Source organism: Dermochelys coriacea, chromosome 14, assembly GCF_009764565.3.
Source record: "Dermochelys coriacea isolate rDerCor1 chromosome 14, rDerCor1.pri.v4, whole genome shotgun sequence".
Classification (NCBI taxonomy): Eukaryota; Metazoa; Chordata; order Testudines; family Dermochelyidae; genus Dermochelys; species Dermochelys coriacea.
The window spans coordinates 35,232,966-35,249,679 of NC_050081.1; the positions used below are offsets into that span (position 1 = coordinate 35,232,966).

The 16,714-nt window shown below is 49.4% G+C and overlaps 5 protein-coding genes across 5 annotated transcripts in view; 4 read left to right on the top strand and 1 right to left on the bottom strand.

The window, feature by feature from the left end:
• Positions 1 to 9,866, bottom strand: part of LOC119843287 (zinc finger protein 850-like) — a 1,467,609-nt gene extending 1,457,743 nt beyond the window's left edge. Inside the window, exon 1 of the mRNA XM_043496610.1 lies at positions 9,345 to 9,866. Within this exon, the coding sequence (XP_043352545.1) occupies positions 9,345 to 9,761 (417 nt within the window). The 5' untranslated portion in view covers positions 9,762 to 9,866. The remainder of the gene's footprint in view (positions 1 to 9,344) is intronic.
• LOC119843274 (zinc finger protein 850-like) overlaps positions 1 to 16,714 on the top strand; it is a 1,382,451-nt gene that overhangs the window by 1,159,949 nt on the left and 205,788 nt on the right. The window lies entirely within an intron of this gene.
• LOC119842642 (zinc finger protein 239-like) overlaps positions 1 to 16,714 on the top strand; it is a 1,225,455-nt gene that overhangs the window by 536,591 nt on the left and 672,150 nt on the right. The gene's annotated exons all lie outside the window — the stretch shown is intronic.
• LOC119843367 (zinc finger protein 664-like) overlaps positions 1 to 16,714 on the top strand; it is a 1,158,238-nt gene that overhangs the window by 387,725 nt on the left and 753,799 nt on the right. The gene's annotated exons all lie outside the window — the stretch shown is intronic.
• LOC119843338 (zinc finger protein 850-like) overlaps positions 1 to 16,714 on the top strand; it is a 621,437-nt gene that overhangs the window by 387,725 nt on the left and 216,998 nt on the right. The window lies entirely within an intron of this gene.

The following is a 16,714-nucleotide window of genomic DNA, read 5'->3' on the forward strand; positions in this document are numbered from 1 at the left end:
GGGGTGGGGCCTGGAGTGAAATGTGGGTGCCAGAGGTGGGACAGGGAACTAGCCTCCCCCAGGGGAAGCTTCACCCACCGCCCATGTTAAGGCTGTTGTAGTGCTTGAGGGGATCACACTTGATACCTGGCGAGTGAAATCTAAATACAGAACAGACAACCAGTGTGGGGTTTGTGCCTGGCTTTGTAACTGCCCTGAGTTTGGTCCTCACATTCCTCAGCTACTCTAGACCAGGGGTTTTCAAAGTCTGGGTTGTGGCCGGTCAGGGAAAGCCGCTGGAAAGATGCTTTCTTTAATTGAGCGTCCGCAGGCACCACCGTTCGCAGCAGCGAGTGGCTGCAGTTCGTCGTTCCCCGTCCCCTGACCAGCCGCGACCCACACTTTGAAAATCCCTGCTCTAGACAGCATGATGGGAGAACTGAACCTGGGTCTCCCACATGTCAGCTGAGTGCTCTAACCACGGGGGCGGGGAACGTTACAAGACGGGTGACATCACCAAAACCACATTCCCCTTCCCCCTGCCCCTCAAATTTTGTGTGGAGCGAGGCAGGTGCCCACCTCATTCCAGCAAGAAACGCCATAGGAGCCTGAGCCACCTGACCTCACGTGCCAGGTTCCCGTCTGTGGGTGGCTAAGCAGATATAGTCACCCCTCTGTGGCCCCGGTTTAGGCACCTGTCTGTGAGAGGGGGCAGGGCTTAGGACACCCCTCCCCCCTTGTCGCCTCTCCCATTGGCTAGCTCAGGTGACTCCCCGCCACACACTGAGCTGGCTTTTGTGAATTGCACTGTAAGGTGTCTGTGATGCCCATGCATTGTCTAGGGAGTTCAGGGCCCACCTCAGCTCTGCAGAATGTGATTTTCTGGTTGCCTACAAATTAGGCCCTGTGATGCTCAGCATTGCAACACCAAGTCCCTTCATGGATTGTCCCCTGTGCAACCAGTCACCTCTCCGCAGAGCACAGCTGAGCAATTCCAGATTGACATGGGTGTGCACAGGACAGAGACAGAGCACAGGCTGGTTAGTGACATATCCCAATAAACCCCAAACTCTCCTCCTAGAGGCGCGATATTCCCTGTGGGGGTTGGGGGGACAAAACCAAGTCTGGAAGCAAATCCCATGATGCTGCTCCCGGCAGCTGCAGCTGGGACAGTATAGTGGAACTAACAAGAACTGTTTGTAATGTTTTATTTACAGAATTAGGGTTGCCAACTTTCTCATGACCACCCTTGTCCCAGCCTGACAGAACTGAGAAGGAACCTTAAGAACCATAGCATGGCAAGGAGATCCCCAGCTACCGAGCACAGTTTTTTTAATGGCACAACAACCGTACAGTTGCCCGGGAATTAATGAGTCACAGTCTCACTTTCAGTAACTTGTAATAAATCTCTCCATCTCTCTCACATTCCCGTTCCTTCTCCCTTTTCTTCCATACTGTACTTTTCTACTCATCATTTTTCCAGCCCTGACTTCCCACCCCTGTATCTCTCCCACTCTCCTCCCCTCCCTGTCACAGATCATCCCCCATGGCTGCTCCATTCTTTCCCCTGATTTTATCCCTTACCATCTTGCTGCCCTGGCTGGTTCCCCATCAGGGATTTTTTACTGTCGCTCTTCTCATTTCTGTTTTCCACCATTTCTCATAGACTCTCCCTTTATTCTTGGTTTATTTTCATTCACATTTTTCTTCTTGCTTCTTCTAATTCCCTCTGGTTAAACCCGCCCTGTCCTTGCCTCCCCCAGTGCAGCCAACCTCAGGAAGTTTAAAAAAAAATCATAAGATTGACACAATGATGATTTTTTTAAGGTTATATAATGGGTTTTTTGGTCAATCTGCACCCCTTACCCATCTCCCCCTCCCACCTGTGTGTGACAAGGTTACCAGCTGTTCTGTAGGTACAGGGGAAGGTGACTTGGGCCCCAGTGAGATCTAATCCCACAGTTCTGTACAAATCGCTCCCTACTGCTGCTTCTCCCCTGCTCCCCAAACCCGCATTGATTCATTCGGTGTCCCTGCCACCCCCACCTCTGTCTGTCCCCAGCCCGACTGTTAGTGTTACCCCTTGCCCAGGGCCCAAGTCTGCCCCTCACTCCTCCTGCAGCCCCAGGGGTTCTTCCCCTCTCCCCATCCCATCCCTGGGGCGGCAGGGAAGGAGAGGGGCTTCCACAGGTCATAGAGATGAGAAGCAAGGGGCTGGGTAAACAGGAGTCCTCCAAGGTCATAGATACTGGCATGTGTGACACTAGAAAGGCTGATCTCTGGTTCTCCAGTGGGATTACACCCCCCGCCTCCCCTCAGGGACACAGTCTGAGCTGGGATCCCAGCCACACCCAGAGCCAGGGCCGGATTCTCCCCCCAGGGACGGAGCCCGGCGGGAAAGCGAAGATCGGGGCCTCGTCACCGGCATCGATAAATGTCACCTGCCCCCGGTCACAATCCAGACAAACCCGGATCCTGCTGGGGAACCGGCGCCGGGGCAGTGGGGTCTCAGGGGAGGTGAGAGCCCAGAACTGATCCCCCAACCACCCAACAGCCCAGATCCCCCCCTCAGGGCTACAGCTGATCCATCCCTTCCTCCTCACAGACTCTCTGGCCACCCCCACTGCCCAGCCTCCCCCACCCACCACCTCCACCTCCCAGCAACGTCTCCCTGAGGTGAATCCCTCACAGCCCAGCACACAGGGCTTAGTGTCAAATCTCTCAGGGGTGTTGGGCAGATGCTGCCGTGTGTCTCCCCGTGTCACACTTTTCCAGTCCTCAGTCAGGACGAGGTGGGGATGAGCCGTGTCTGGATCCAGAGTCACATTCTCTGGGGAGAGAGAGAGAATCAGAGCATGAGGGGCAGAGCTGAGCCCTGGGGGAGGCTGGGGCCATTTCTCACACTCCCCAGCAGCCCTGATCTGGCTGGGACAGTCCTGGATCCCTGAGAGCTGCTTCTCTCCTGGGCACCTGAGACTGAGCAGAGATGTCACTGCAGCTCCTCAATCTGTGTAAGGGGAGCCACTTCTTTAGTTTTTCATTTGCTTGCTGAGGCTTCAGCTCCCTATTCCCTCTCCTGGGGTTGCTCCATTCCCAGCATCAGAGACACAGCCAGGAAAGTTTTAGTGAGGAGGGAGCAGAGGAGGAAGGTACCAGCTTTGAACCCCAGAGAGAAGCTCCATCCCCTAAATGCAGCCTCCACTCCCCGGCCAGAGTAGGAAGAGCCAATTAAGAAAAGAGAGTAGGAGGTGGCATTGGATGGAGGAGCCCCATCCCCAGCCTAGAGAGAAGGGAGGAGCTGCCAGAATCACAGAGAGAGCATCTCCCCAATCCAAGAAGCAACTCCAATGGGAGATCCCAGTCCTGCCAACAGGAAAGGCAGGATGTTGGAGAAGCACAAAGGGGGAGAACTCCTGCATGGTGGTAAACCAGAGGGATGTGTCAGCCCCCAGGGCAGAGAGCTCTGTTCGGGTGTTGCTCAGGGAGCGTGTTTATGTTCAGCAGCCTGGGCATGAACTCAGCACTCAGGTTGGTGTCAGGAATGTTTGTGTGACTTCAGCGTGGGAGCTCCTGACTGTTCAGTGTGTTGTTTTTAGGGCGGTGTGTGTCGTGGTCGGTATTGGTTTGGTTGGTAACTTTAGCGACAATATCATGAAGATGTTTTCGGATAATTCAAAGACAATCTCCAGCTGCAATCTCACCCTCTCTGAATGTTCCTAGGGATCCTCCTCTTTTCATCTCTAGTGCAGACGGCAGAGTGTCTGGAGGGAGGAAGGAGAAAGGAGATGAGATTTCAGGCTTTCATGTTTATAACAGCGTCCCCACTCTCAACTCATAGAACTGTCTTAATTATGACAGAAATCAGATATTTAATATAGAAAGGTCTGAAACCGTCTCTTTCCTCTCTGATTCAGGCATCTCCCAGCAATGGGACCAACATCCTTGCAGCCTCACAACCATCCCAGGATAATCTGTCAGTGAGATTTACTTTTCCCCTCCCACCCTTCAAACTCCAGTTGATTTGTCTCATTCACTTGCTGCTTTTTGTCATAACCTAAACCAAGAGACTGCAAAAACTTTGGCATAAAAGTAACTTTACCCACTTGGGTACCTTTGACACTAATGAGATGTTGAGAGTTTCCTAAATCCTGACTCTTAATTGTGAGCTGTTAGGTCTGTTTACTCAGCGTCTCTATGGAGAGCAGCACGCCGGGGCCTTGTCCTCCATAGGCAGGAATAGGAATAATAATAAAACCATTTTATAAATGTGGAAATTGAGGTGGGGGAAGGTTGACTCAATGGGTCCAATTCACCCCTGTACTGGCAAAAGTCTGAGTCATTTCTTTCTTTAACTGTAATTGTAATGGCAACACATATTTTTGATAGAAATAAAGGTTTGAATTAATCAACCTGAGTTACTTGGACCCCAAGTGCGTGACATTCTCACCCAACAATTAAATAGAAACATCATCTAAATGTGAACCAATTGGCCAGAGACACTCTCCTCCCTCAATCTCAGCGGTTCATCCCAGTTTCCATTCCTAGATCCCTTCTAGGTACCTTTGAACTTCCCCAGAGTCTCCAATAGCACAATCGTTTTCCAGGAGAAACCACTGACTCGCTCTTCCAGTTCAGGAGAAATCTCCTCTGGCTGCTGGAACTTCCCCTTCTCACACCTGGAGAGAAACAATTTCACATGATTATGTTTTATTGTGTGACTGATTATACGTTTTTGGTAGTGAGTTGCTGCTCTAATGGTCCTGGAGTTCGAATTCCTCAATTTCTCCCAGCTTCAGAGCAGGTGCCACAAAGCCCATGGCTGTACAACCTTCCCTTCAAAGGGCTCGTTAATACTCTTCTAATCTGGTCTGGTGAGATCAGGGACAAAAGGGGAATGGAGTCTCCATGGGCAATTCACTCCTTGGCCTCCATGCTCTGAGGGACAGGAGGTTCCTATGTAAAGTGCTGCAGAAATCTGTCCACTAGGAATTAAACTGAGACACCAACTCCCCCCTCCCCAGCTCATTCCACACAGGTCTCCAAACAGTCCTCAGTCTGGGAAAGACTCAGGTGGGAGAGACTCTTGACCACTGCTGCCGTGGGCTGAATAGTGACCAGGGCCCCAGCAGTGACAGGCCCATATTCCATCCCCACAATCCTGAGGCAGACAATCCCTCGGGGAGATGACATCTCTAGGAAATACTTGAGGTAAGTCTTTCCCACTGAATAGATAATTCCAGAGTCTTCTGTACAAGAATGAGCACCCCAGGATGAAGTTGATCAGAGAGATTCGTATCCAACATGTGATCTTCCCACACATTTTGCAATAGAGCCCTGGGGAGATGTGTTGCTAACATTACCACCAAGCCCTTTGCCAGCATTGTGAAGTGTGAGGGAGCCACTTACCTGCTCAAGGTGCTTCTAATATCCTAGAAGAGAGAGAGACAAAAGAATTTCAGTCCCCTCTGGCACACACACACAGGGGATTCCAGGGAAGGGATTTAGGAAGTATGAGGAAGAGAGGCCCTGCCCTGGCCCAGGGTCATGGATTCTCTGAGCTAATGGGGCTTTTCCATCTCTCATATCTCTGTGTCTGTGATTCTGCAAAGAATAATAGTTAGTCACATGTCAGCAATGCACATGCCGAGTTACACCATGGTCTCCAACTGCTGGACTCCAGTGCTTGTGATTCAGGAGCCCTCCCTTCCCTGTGTGGGGATCTGGCATGTTTCTAATGACAAGTGCCAGTTTCCAATTGTCCCTGGGGGTGCTAAACACAATGCCCCACCCCCACTCCAAACCTTCCCGCAATGCCACACCCCAACCCAACTCTTCCTGCTCCCACTCCACCCTGCCTCCTCCCATGAGCACACTCCCTCCTCGCTCTTTCCCATCCCTCCCAGCCTTTCCTGCACACAGATTGTGGCAGGCAGGAGGTGCTGGAGGGAGGAGGAGGAGTTGATCCGTGGGGCTGCTGGTGGGCTGCACTGAGGTGAGGAGCTGGCTGCCCTGGAGCACCCGCCTCTGCTTCTCATTCAGTCTCACCTGCAGGAATTCACTCGTTGGCTTCTGACACTTCCCCTCCATCTCACTGATCAGCTCACTGAGACGGGAAATCTGCTTGGAAAGTTTACTGACATTTTCTTTCTGGATCCGCACAATCTCCTCCTCCAGCTTCTCCAGCTGGGCCAGCAGGAGTCGCTCTTGTTCCCCCAGGAACTGCCGCAGTTGCTGAAATTCAGACACAATCTTCTGCCTCTCGGTTTGTGTTTGTTTCTGTATGAAAACAGGGCAAGGGCTGGTCAGGGACATGGATGGAGCCCAGGATCCTTTCACGGAGAGGTGAGGGTGCAGGAGGCTGAATTGCTTTGAAAATCCTAAGATTTCTGACATGTGACTCTAGCCTGTGGGTACTAAGCAGGGGATTCTCTCACACCTTCCCCTTTGGCCCCGGTATCCCTCTGAAAGGGACGATTGCATGTCGGTCATGGTCAGCACATTCTGTTATTCATGGTCTCTGGAAATTCAGACCCAGAGCAGCAGGAGGCAGCACTCAGCACTACACTCACAGAGATGCCAGGGAAGTTAAAAGAAACAAACATTTAAAAAAATGCACAAAATGACCAGACACAGGGGACATTCAGTTCACTTGGGGAGGATTTCTGGGAGAGCCATAAGGGCTAGACATTGACTCATCAGCTGCAATGGAAGCTTAGGGCTTTTCTGCACATGAATCTAACCCAGCAATCCACGATCAGGGAGAAACACACACAAGCCCATGTTCCCCAAGGCCACACAGGGATCTGCCTCCAAACAGACCTCCCACGGCCAGTCCCTGCCGGTTAATAACAACAGGCACCTACCAGATACTCCCGGCTATTCCCCTCTCTAGTCGCTTTCAATCCCAGGAGCTTTTCTCTCTCTTCCCTCAGAGTCTTCAAATGGGCCTGGATTCTTTCCTGAGGAAACAGAAAGAATTTGGGAGGTTTCATCTGGATAGTTGAGAGGTGGTTGGAAGTGGGTGTTTGGCGGTGTTTAGTGATTTCCAGGAGAGAGAGGGGAGGAGCGGGGAGCCGCCCGCTCAGGGGAGGAGGCGGAGAAGAGGCGGGGCAGGGGTGGGGATTTGGGGAAGGGGTTGGAATGAGGGCGAGGAAGGGGTGGGAAGAGGTGGAGTCATATGGCAGGGTTGGAGTGGGGGCAGGGTTGGGGGCACCGGAGGGAGGGTGTCAGCGATGTGGCCCTCGGCCCAATGTACTAGTCCTCATGTGGCCCTCCTGGTGACTTGAGTTTGAGATCCCTGGGCTAAGCAGTAGTTCTGCAGAAAAGGACCTGGGGATTACAGTGCATGAGAAGCTGGATATGTGTCAGCAGTGTGCCTTTGTTGCCAAGAAGGCCAACGGCATATTGGGCTGTATTAGTAGGAGCATTGCCAGCAGATCAAGGGATGTGATTATTCCCCTCTATTTGGTACTGGTGAGGCCACACCTGGTGTATCGTATTCAGTTTTGGTTCCCCCACTACAGAAAGGATCAAGTATCAGAGGGGTAGCCGTGTTAGTCTGGATCTGTAAAAGTGGCAGAGAGTCCTGTGGCACCTTATAGACTAACAGACGAATTGGGGCATAAGCTTTGGTGAGTGAATACCCACTTCGTCGGATGCACGTAGCGGAAGTTTCCAGAGGCAGGTATAAACTGCCTCTGGAAATTTCCACTACATGCATTTATACTTGCCTCTGGAAAATTTCCACTACCTGCATCCAACGAAGTGGGTATTCACCACCAAAGCTTATGCTCCAATGCATCTTTTAGTCTATAAGGTGCCACAGGACTCTTTGCCGCTTTTACAAAAAGGATGTGAACAAATTGGAGAGAGTCCTATGGAGGGCAACCAAAATGATTAGGGGGCTGGGGCACATGACTTACAAGGAGAGGCTGAGGGAACTGGGCTTATTTAATCTGCAGAAGAGAAGAGTGCGGGGGGATTTGACAGCTGCTTTCAACTACCTGATGGGGGGGGTTCCAAAGAGGATGGAGCTCGGCTGTTCTCAGTGGTAGCAGATGACAGAACAAGGAGCAATGGTCTCAAGTTGCAGTGAGGCAGATCTAGGTTGGATATTAGGAAAAACTTTTTCACCAGGAGGGTGGTGAAGCACTGGAAGGGGTTACCAAGGGAGCTGGTGGACTCTCCTTCCTTAGAGGTTTTTAAGGCCTGGCTTGACAAAGCCCTGACTGGGATGATTTAGTTGGTGTTGGTCCTGCTTTAAGCAGGGAGTTGGACTAGATGACTCCTGAGGTCTCTTCCAACCCTAATATTCTATGATTTTATGCCCCCCAGGGGCCACAGGGGCACATTTGCCCCTTCCAGGAGTGGCGTAGGGCTGGGGCAGGCAGGAAGCCTGCCTTAGCCCCAGTGCACTGCTTACTGGGAGCCGCCCGAGATAAGTCAGTGCCATCTGCCTGCACCCAGCACCCCCTCCTGCACCCCATACCCTCTGCCCCAGCCCTGACCCTCCTCCCAGAGCCAGCACCCTGTACCATTTCCTGCACCCCAACACTCTGCCCCAGCCAGGAGCCCCCCCTACACCTAAACTCCCTCCCAGAGCTTGCACTCTCACCCCACCGTGCACCCCAACCCCCTGCCCCAGGCTTAGCCCAGATCCCCCCTCCCACACTGCAAACCCCTTGGCCCCAGCCCAGAGCCTGCACCTGCACCCCAAACCCAACCCCCTGCCCCAAACTGGTGAAAGTGAGTGAGAGTGGGGGAGAGCGAGCAATGGAGAGATGGGGCTATGGAGCGAAGGGGGCATTGGGGGGAAGGGGCAGAGCCTCAGGGAAGGGGTGGGGTAGATCCTGCTTTAAAGACTTGATATTTTGACTCTGTTTCCACACTGCCAGATCATTAATTTTGTTATAACAAAAAAAACAAAACAAAAACAACCAACCAAGGAGTCCAGTGGCACCTTAAAGACTAATACATTTATTTGGGCATAAGCTTTTGTGGGTAAAGACCCACTTCTTCAGAGGGGCTTCAAATGGACTGAAGGTGAAAATCCCATTGCAATTCCTCTTTGTTTCTGTGGATGCAGAACAGGGCTACCCCTCTGAATTTTGCGATCGCATCTCCCCATACAATGAAGACGTCACAGAGTGGAAGGGTGAGTCACACCCGTGACCGGTGACTTTCCATGAAATGAGCCTGTAGTTAAAACCCAAAAGTTAACCCGTTAAATGAAGTGGGCTGTAGCTCGCGAAAGCTTGTGCTCGGATAAATTTGTTAGTCTCTAAGGTGCCACAAGTCCTCCTGTTCCTTTTGCGAATACGGACGAACACGGGCTGCTCCTCTTAAACCTGACAGCAACTCCCTACCTTGTACTCCTGGGCAGCCTCCTGTATGGGAACCACCATGTGAGCGCGGTGAGCCCGGGACCTGTCGCACACCACGCAGATGGGGGTTTGATCCTCTTCGCAGAACAGTTTCAGAGCCTCCTGGTGCTCCCCACACACCCCGCCCCCTCCTGCCCCCTTTGCTGCCTGGAAGCTCAGCCGCCGGGCGATTTCTACCACGTTTCCCAGCAGCACGTTGGGCCTGAGGTTTCCCTGTTGCACAGTTTCTCTGCACTGAGGGCAGGAGGGGGCTGTGTCGGGTCCCTCCCAGCGCTGGGCGATGCAGGCGCGGCAGAGATTGTGTCCACACTCCAGAATGACAAGCTCCGTGAAATACTCCAGGCAGACGGGACACGTCGCTTCCTCCTGGAGACTTTCCACGGGGCTCGCCGCAGCCATGGCTCCCTCCGGGCCGTGGGACAGGCTTTGTTTCCATTTCCTGAGTTCACACTATGCCCCGCCTGCAGCAGCCAGGGGGTGTTTCCTTGCCTGAAAATGAGCCCTGCTGTTAGGACCCAGGAGGAGCAGGAGCTGTGTGCCTAAGGCGAGATAATCAGGCTTGGCAGAATTTGTTTATCCTGTAAAAAGAAAAGGAGGACTTGTGGCACCTTAGAGACTAACAAATTTATTAGAGCATAAGCTTTCGTGAATGCATCCGATGAAGTGAGCTGTAGCTCAGGAAAGCTTGTGCTCTAATAAATTTGTTAGTCTCTAAGGTGCCACAAGTCCTCCTTTTCCTTTTGCGAATGCAGACTAACACGGCTGCTACTCTGAAACCTGTTTATACTGTATAATTGTGGCAGATCATGTTTATTTTAGGAAAGTTTTACATGTATTGATTTAAACTGTCACCCTTGCACAACAATCTGGGTCTGAAGCATTTCATTCGAAAGACAGGCTTCAGAGTAGCAGCCGTGTTAGTCTGTATTCGCCAAAAGAAAAGTGGCACCTTAGAGACTAACTGATTTATTTGAGCGTAAGCTTTCGTGAGCTACAGCTCATTTCATCGGATGCTTATGCTCTAATAAATTGGTTAGTCTCTAAGGTGCCACAAGTATTCAAAATACAGTTTTTCATGGTTGAGGGGAATTAGGGGGCGGGTGCGGTTAAGGAATCAGACAATATTGTGGTCAGACCAGAACTATTTAATGACACTTGACACTGAGATTCAAGAAGTCGAAGCTTTAGAACTGTTAAAATTGTCTGTGAGCAGCTAAATCTCCTCCCTCCCTCAGAAGCTCCCCCAGGGCAATGACCCAGTGCCTCCCCCCCACCACACGGACCGAGGCTGAGAGTCCATCCCATGGCGGCTCAGGGGCCTGTGGAATGTGCTGAGATCTCAGCCTGGGCCCTAGGTGAGCAGGTGACCCTGTAACACAACCACACCCAGCAAGGCCTGCTCCCATTTTCTCCCTGTTTGTCAGTCTCAGCAGAGGGTCCAGGGTCCAGACAGCTGCAGCGGCACAGGAGCTAGCAAACAGAGCTCTAAACAGGGGAGTTTGAGTGGGAGTTCTGTTGGAGAAGAAGGTAGTTGTACTTGGTTTTGTATTTTTAGTATTTGTATTTGTGTGTGTGTGTGTAGGGGTTTTGTGCTGGGAGAGCAGCTGAGCCTGATTAGGGGGTGGGGCTTTGTGCTGAGAGAGCAGCTGAGCCCTGCCTAGGGGGCGGGGCTTCTGACTAGGGGCCCTATAAAGGTAGCCAGCCAGTCAGGCAGTGGCACAGGAGCTAGCAAACAGAGCTCTAAACAGGGGAGTTTGGCTTGTGGTGCTTGTTTGGGGTTTGCTTTTGCTGGGGGCTGTGTGGTCTTTTTGGTGTGGCTTCTGTTTCCCAGATTAACAGGATTTAGGTGGGAAGGAGATGACAGATACGGAGGCAGCTGTGGGAGTGATTCCTGCAGTGAAAGACACATTGAGGATGACTGGATGTGGAAGCTGTGGTATGTACATGATCCTGGAGGTGGGAACCGGTAAGAGTTTTGTCTGCATGAAATGCCGTCTGATAGAGCTGATGGAGGAAAAGATCCGAGGTTTGGAGATGCAGGTGGCAAGTCTGGTTGAGTTTAGGAAGGAGTTTGAGCAGATGATGGAGCAAAGATATGAGGTATCTGAAGGGAAAAGCTCAGACTCACAGATGGAAGCAGGGCTGGGGAATTTTGAGGGGAGACTGGATGAGGAAAGTGGTCAGTGGAAACATGTGACTCAAAGAACCAGGCAGAGAAAAAGACGGGCTAGTGAAGGAGAAATAGAGCTTAGGAACAGGTTTGCAGAGTTGGAAAATGAAGGGGCTCAGCAGGTAGTCGCTGAAGGTGGAAGGGTAAGGAAGAAGAGAAGAGAGGCTAGCCCTATAGAAAAAGGGGAAGAGTCAAGGGAGACTACACCAAATATGAGCCCCAGGAGGATACAGGATGGGTTGAAGAAGATTGTAAGGGAAAATAGGAATGGAAAGAACTTGCAGCCAGAGAGAACAGGGGAGACACTGGAGAATAGCACTGTCACCAGGAAAAGGCAGGTCTATGTGATCGGGGACTCTTTATTGAGAAGAATAGACAGGCCTGTAATTAGAACTGATCCTGAGAATAGAAGGGTGTGCTGTCTTCCGGGTGCTAAGATACGGGATGTAGACCTGAGGTTGAAAAGGATCCTAAAGGGAGCGGGAAAGAATCCCCTAATTATCCTTCATGTGGGAACAAATGATACGGCTAGATTCTCTCTGGAAAGTATTAAGGGAGACTATGCTAGGCTGGGGAAGACGCTTAAGGAAATTGAGGCTCAGGTGATCTTTAGCGGGATCCTTCCTGTTCCTAGAGAAGGGCAACAAAGGTCTGACAAGATTATGACTGTCAACAGATGGCTTAGGCAGTGGTGCTATAAGGAGGGCTTTGGGATGTATGACCACTGGGAGGCATTCACGGACAGAGGTCAGTTCTCTCGGGATGGACTTCATCTCAGTAGGGAAGGAAATAGACTTCTAGGATCGAGGCTGGCACAACTGATAAAGAGAGCTTTAAACTAGGAATTGGGGGGAGATGGATGGGAGATGTCCAGAAAATCTCTATGCCAGATTTTAGCATTGAGAGGGAAGAAAATGAAGTAAGAATGGATACAGCCGTGGGTAGGAGAAAGTATATAAGGAGTGAGGGCGGTGTGGATACTAGTCTAATAGGTTATACTGGATGTAGAATGACTGTGCCTAATAGGGTACAAAATGTGAGCGAGGCCAAACAGCAAAAATTAAGATGTTTGTACACCGATGCGAGGAGTCTAGGTAACAAAATGGAGGAACTAGAGCTACTGGTGCAGGAAGTGAAACCAGATATTATAGGGATAACAGAAACATGGTGGAATAGTAGTCATGACTGGACTACAGGTATTGAAGGGTATGTGCTGTTTAGGAAAGACAAAAACAAAGGTAAAGGGGGTGGAGTAGCATTGTATATCAATGATGAGGTAGAATGTAAAGAAATAAGAAGCGATGGAATGGATAAGACAGAGTCTGTCTGGGCAAAAATTACATTGGGGAAGAAAACTAGTAAAGCCTCTCCTACGATAGTGCTTGGGGTGTGCTATAGACCTCCAGGATCCAATTTGGATATGGATACAGCCCTTTTTAATGTTTTTAATAATGTAAATACTAATGGAAACTGCATGATCATGGGAGACTTTAACTTCCCAGATATAGACTGGAGGACCAGTGCTAGTAATAATAATAGGGCTCAGATTTTCCTAGATGCGATAGCTGATGGATTCCTTCAACAAGTAGTTGCTGAACCAACTAGAGGGGATGCCATTTTAGATTTAATTTTGGTGAGTAGCGAGGACCTCATAGAAGAAATGGTTGTAAGGGACAATCTTGGTTCAAGTGATCATGAGCTAATGCAGTTCAAACTGAATGGAAGGATTAACAAAAATAAATCTGCAACTAGGGTTTTTGATTTCAAAAGGGCTGACTTTCAAAAATTAAGGAAATTAGTTAGGGAAGTGGATTGGACTGAAGAACTTATGGATCTAAAGGTAGAGGAGGCCTGGGATTACTTTAAATCAAAGCTGCAGAAGCTATCGGAGGCCTGTATCCCAAGAAAGGGGAAAAAATTCATAGGAAGGAGTTGTAGACCAAGCTGTATGAGCAAGCATTTTAGAGAGGTGATTAAGAAGAAGCAGAAAGCATACAGGGAGTGGAAGATGGGAGGGATCAGCAAGGAAAGATACCTAATTGAGGTCAGAACATGTAGGGATCAAGTGAGACAGGCTAAAAGTCGAGTAGAGTTGGACCTTGCAAAGGGAATTAAAACCAATAGTAAAAGGTTCTATAGCCATATAAATAAGAAGAAAACTAAAAAGGAAGAAGTGGGGCCGCTTAACACTGAGGATGGAGTGGAGGTTAAAGATAATCTAGGCATGGCCCAATATCTAAACAAATACTTTGCCTCAGTCTTTAATAAGGCTAAAGAGGATCTTGGGGATAATGGTAGCATGACAAATGGGAAGGAGGATATAGAGGTAGATATTACCATATCAGAGGTAGAAGCGAAACTGAAACAGCTTAATGGGACTAAATCGGGGGGCCCAGATATTCTTCATCCAAGAATATTAAAGGAATTGGCACCTGAAATTGCAAGCCCATTAGCAAGAATTTTTAATGTATCTGTAAACTCAGGAATAGTACCGAATGATTGGAGAATTGCTAATATAGTTCCTATTTTTAAGAAAGGAGAAAAAAAAGTGATCTGGGTAACTACTGGCCTGTTAGTTTGACATCTGTAGTATGCAAGGTCCTGGAAAAAATTTTGAAGGAGAAATTAGTTAAGGACATTGAAGTCAATGGTAAATGGGACAAAATACAACATGGTTTTACAAAAGGTAGATCGTGCCAAACCAACCTAATCTCCTTTTTTGAAAAAGTAACAGATCTTTTAGGAAATGCAGTGGATCTAATTTACCTAGATTTCAGTAAGGCATTTGATACCGTGCCACATGAGGAATTATTAGTTAAATTGGAGAAGATGGGGATCAATATGAACATCAAAAGGTGGATAAGGAATTGGTTGAAGGGGAGACTGCAACGGGTCCTACTGAAAGGCGAACTGTCAGGTTGGAGGGAGGTTACCAGTGGAGTTCCTCAGGGATCGGTTTTGGGACCAATCTTATTTAATCTTTTTATTACTGACCTTGGCACAAAAAGTGGGAGTGTGCTAATAAAGTTTGCAGATGATACAAAGCTGGGAGGTATTGCCAATTCGGAGAAGGATCGGGATATTATACAGGAGGATCTGGATTACCTTGTAAACTGGAGTAATAGTAATAGGATGAAATTTAATAGTGAGAAGTGTAAGGTTATGCATTTAGGGATTAATAAGAATTTTAGCTATAAGTTGGGGACGCATCAATTAGAAGTAACGGAAGAGGAGAAGGACCTTGGAGTATTGGTTGATCATAGGATGACTATGAGCTGCCAATGTAATATGGCTGTGAAAAAAGCTAATGCGGTTTTGGGATGCATCAGGAGAGGCATTTCCAGTAGGGATAAGGAGGTTTTAGTACCGTTATACAAGGCACTGGTGAGACCTCACCTAGAATACTGTGTGCAGTTCTGGTCTCCCATGTTTAAAAAGGATGAATTCAAACTGGAGCAGGTACAGAGAAGGGCTACTAGGATGATCCGAGGAATGGAAAACTTGTCTTATGAAAGGAGACTTAAGGAGCTTGGCTTGTTTAGCCTAACTAAAAGAAGGTTGAGGGGAGATATGATTGTTCTCTATAAATATATCAGAGGGATAAATATAGGAGAGGGAGAGGAATTATTTCAGCTCAGCACCAATGTGGACACAAGAACAAATGGGTATAAACTGGTCACCAGGAAGTTTAGACTTGAAATTAGACAAAGGTTTCTAACCATCAGAGGAGTGAAGTTTTGGAATAGCCTTCCAAGGGAAGCAGTGGGGGCAAAAGATCTATCTGGTTTTAAGATTCTACTCGATAAGTTTATGGAGGAGATGGTATGATGGGATAATGGGATTTTGGTAAGTAATCGATCTTTAAATATTCAGGGTAAATAGGCCAAATCCCCTGAGATGGGATATTAGATGGATGGGATCTGAGTTACTACAGAAAATTCTTTCCTGGGTATCTGGCTGGTGAATCTTGCCCATATGCTCAGGGTTTAGCTGATTGCCATATTTGGGGTCGGGAAGGAATTTTCCTCCAGGGCAGATTGGAGAGGCCCTGGAGGTTTTTCGCCTTCCTCTGTAGCATGGGGCATGGTTGACTTGAGGGAGGCTTCTCTGCTCCTTGAAGTCTTTGAACCATGATTTAAGGACTTCAATAGCTCAGACATGGGTGAGGTTTTTCATAGGAGTGGGTGGGTGAGATTCTGGGGCCTGCGCTGTGCAGGAGGTCGGACTAGATGATCAGAATGGTCCCTTCTGACCTTAGTATCTATGAATCTATAAGGCCTGCTCCCATTTTCTCCCTGTTTGTCAGTCCCAGCAGAGGGTCCAGGGACTGCAGAGAGACCAAGCTCCTGTCCCCCCGCTGAGGGCTGGGGCCCAATGGCCGAGGGCAGCAGGCGTGCGGGGAGCTCGCACTTGGGGCCTGCAGGGTACGTGGTGTGGGATAAACAGAGACCTCTCAGGCCCTTGCCCATTGCAGCTGCAGCAGGGGATGTGGGGACAGATGGAGGAGGCCTGAGGCAGTCTGGGAAGCTGCCATCAGGGACACGGAGAGGGAATTCAGCTGTGGCGGGGAAGCTGTGCTGCGCAGAGATGCTGCTGTGGATGCAGCTAGTTACCCGGGTCAAGCGTTACAGCAATTTAACAACGTGGTTACTAAACGTTGCAACTCAGTGGAGTGAAGTGCTGTCCTTTTGCTGGTCTCCATGCGGCTTGAGATTTGCAGGCATCATTCAAACACCTTTCCCCTGCTGCTGTCTCAGGTACCTGGGTCTTCACTCAGCATTGCAGAGCAGAGCAGATTCAGTGCTTTGGTACAGGGTTATGGAAACGAAAAAGACTGGAATGGTACATAGAGTACCTGTAATTTCTCTTCCCTGGCTGTTGGATGTACCGTGTGCAGCTGGTTACTTAGAAGCATTCAGTTAGACAGCTGGGATGGCATTTTTGTGCTCTGCCCCTTTCGCGGTAAATGGTGGCTGTAACTTTACCCACTCTGGTCCCTTTGAGATCACTGGGACGCTGAGACCTTTCAGGATCAGGACACTGAATCGTAAGCTTTTCAGGTCTATTTGCTCAGTGTCTGCTCAGAGCTCAGCACCATGTGGCCCTCATCCTCCACAGACTGTAATGCGAATAGACACTCAGGCATTGTATAGATGGGGAAGCTGACATAGAGAGAGGGCTG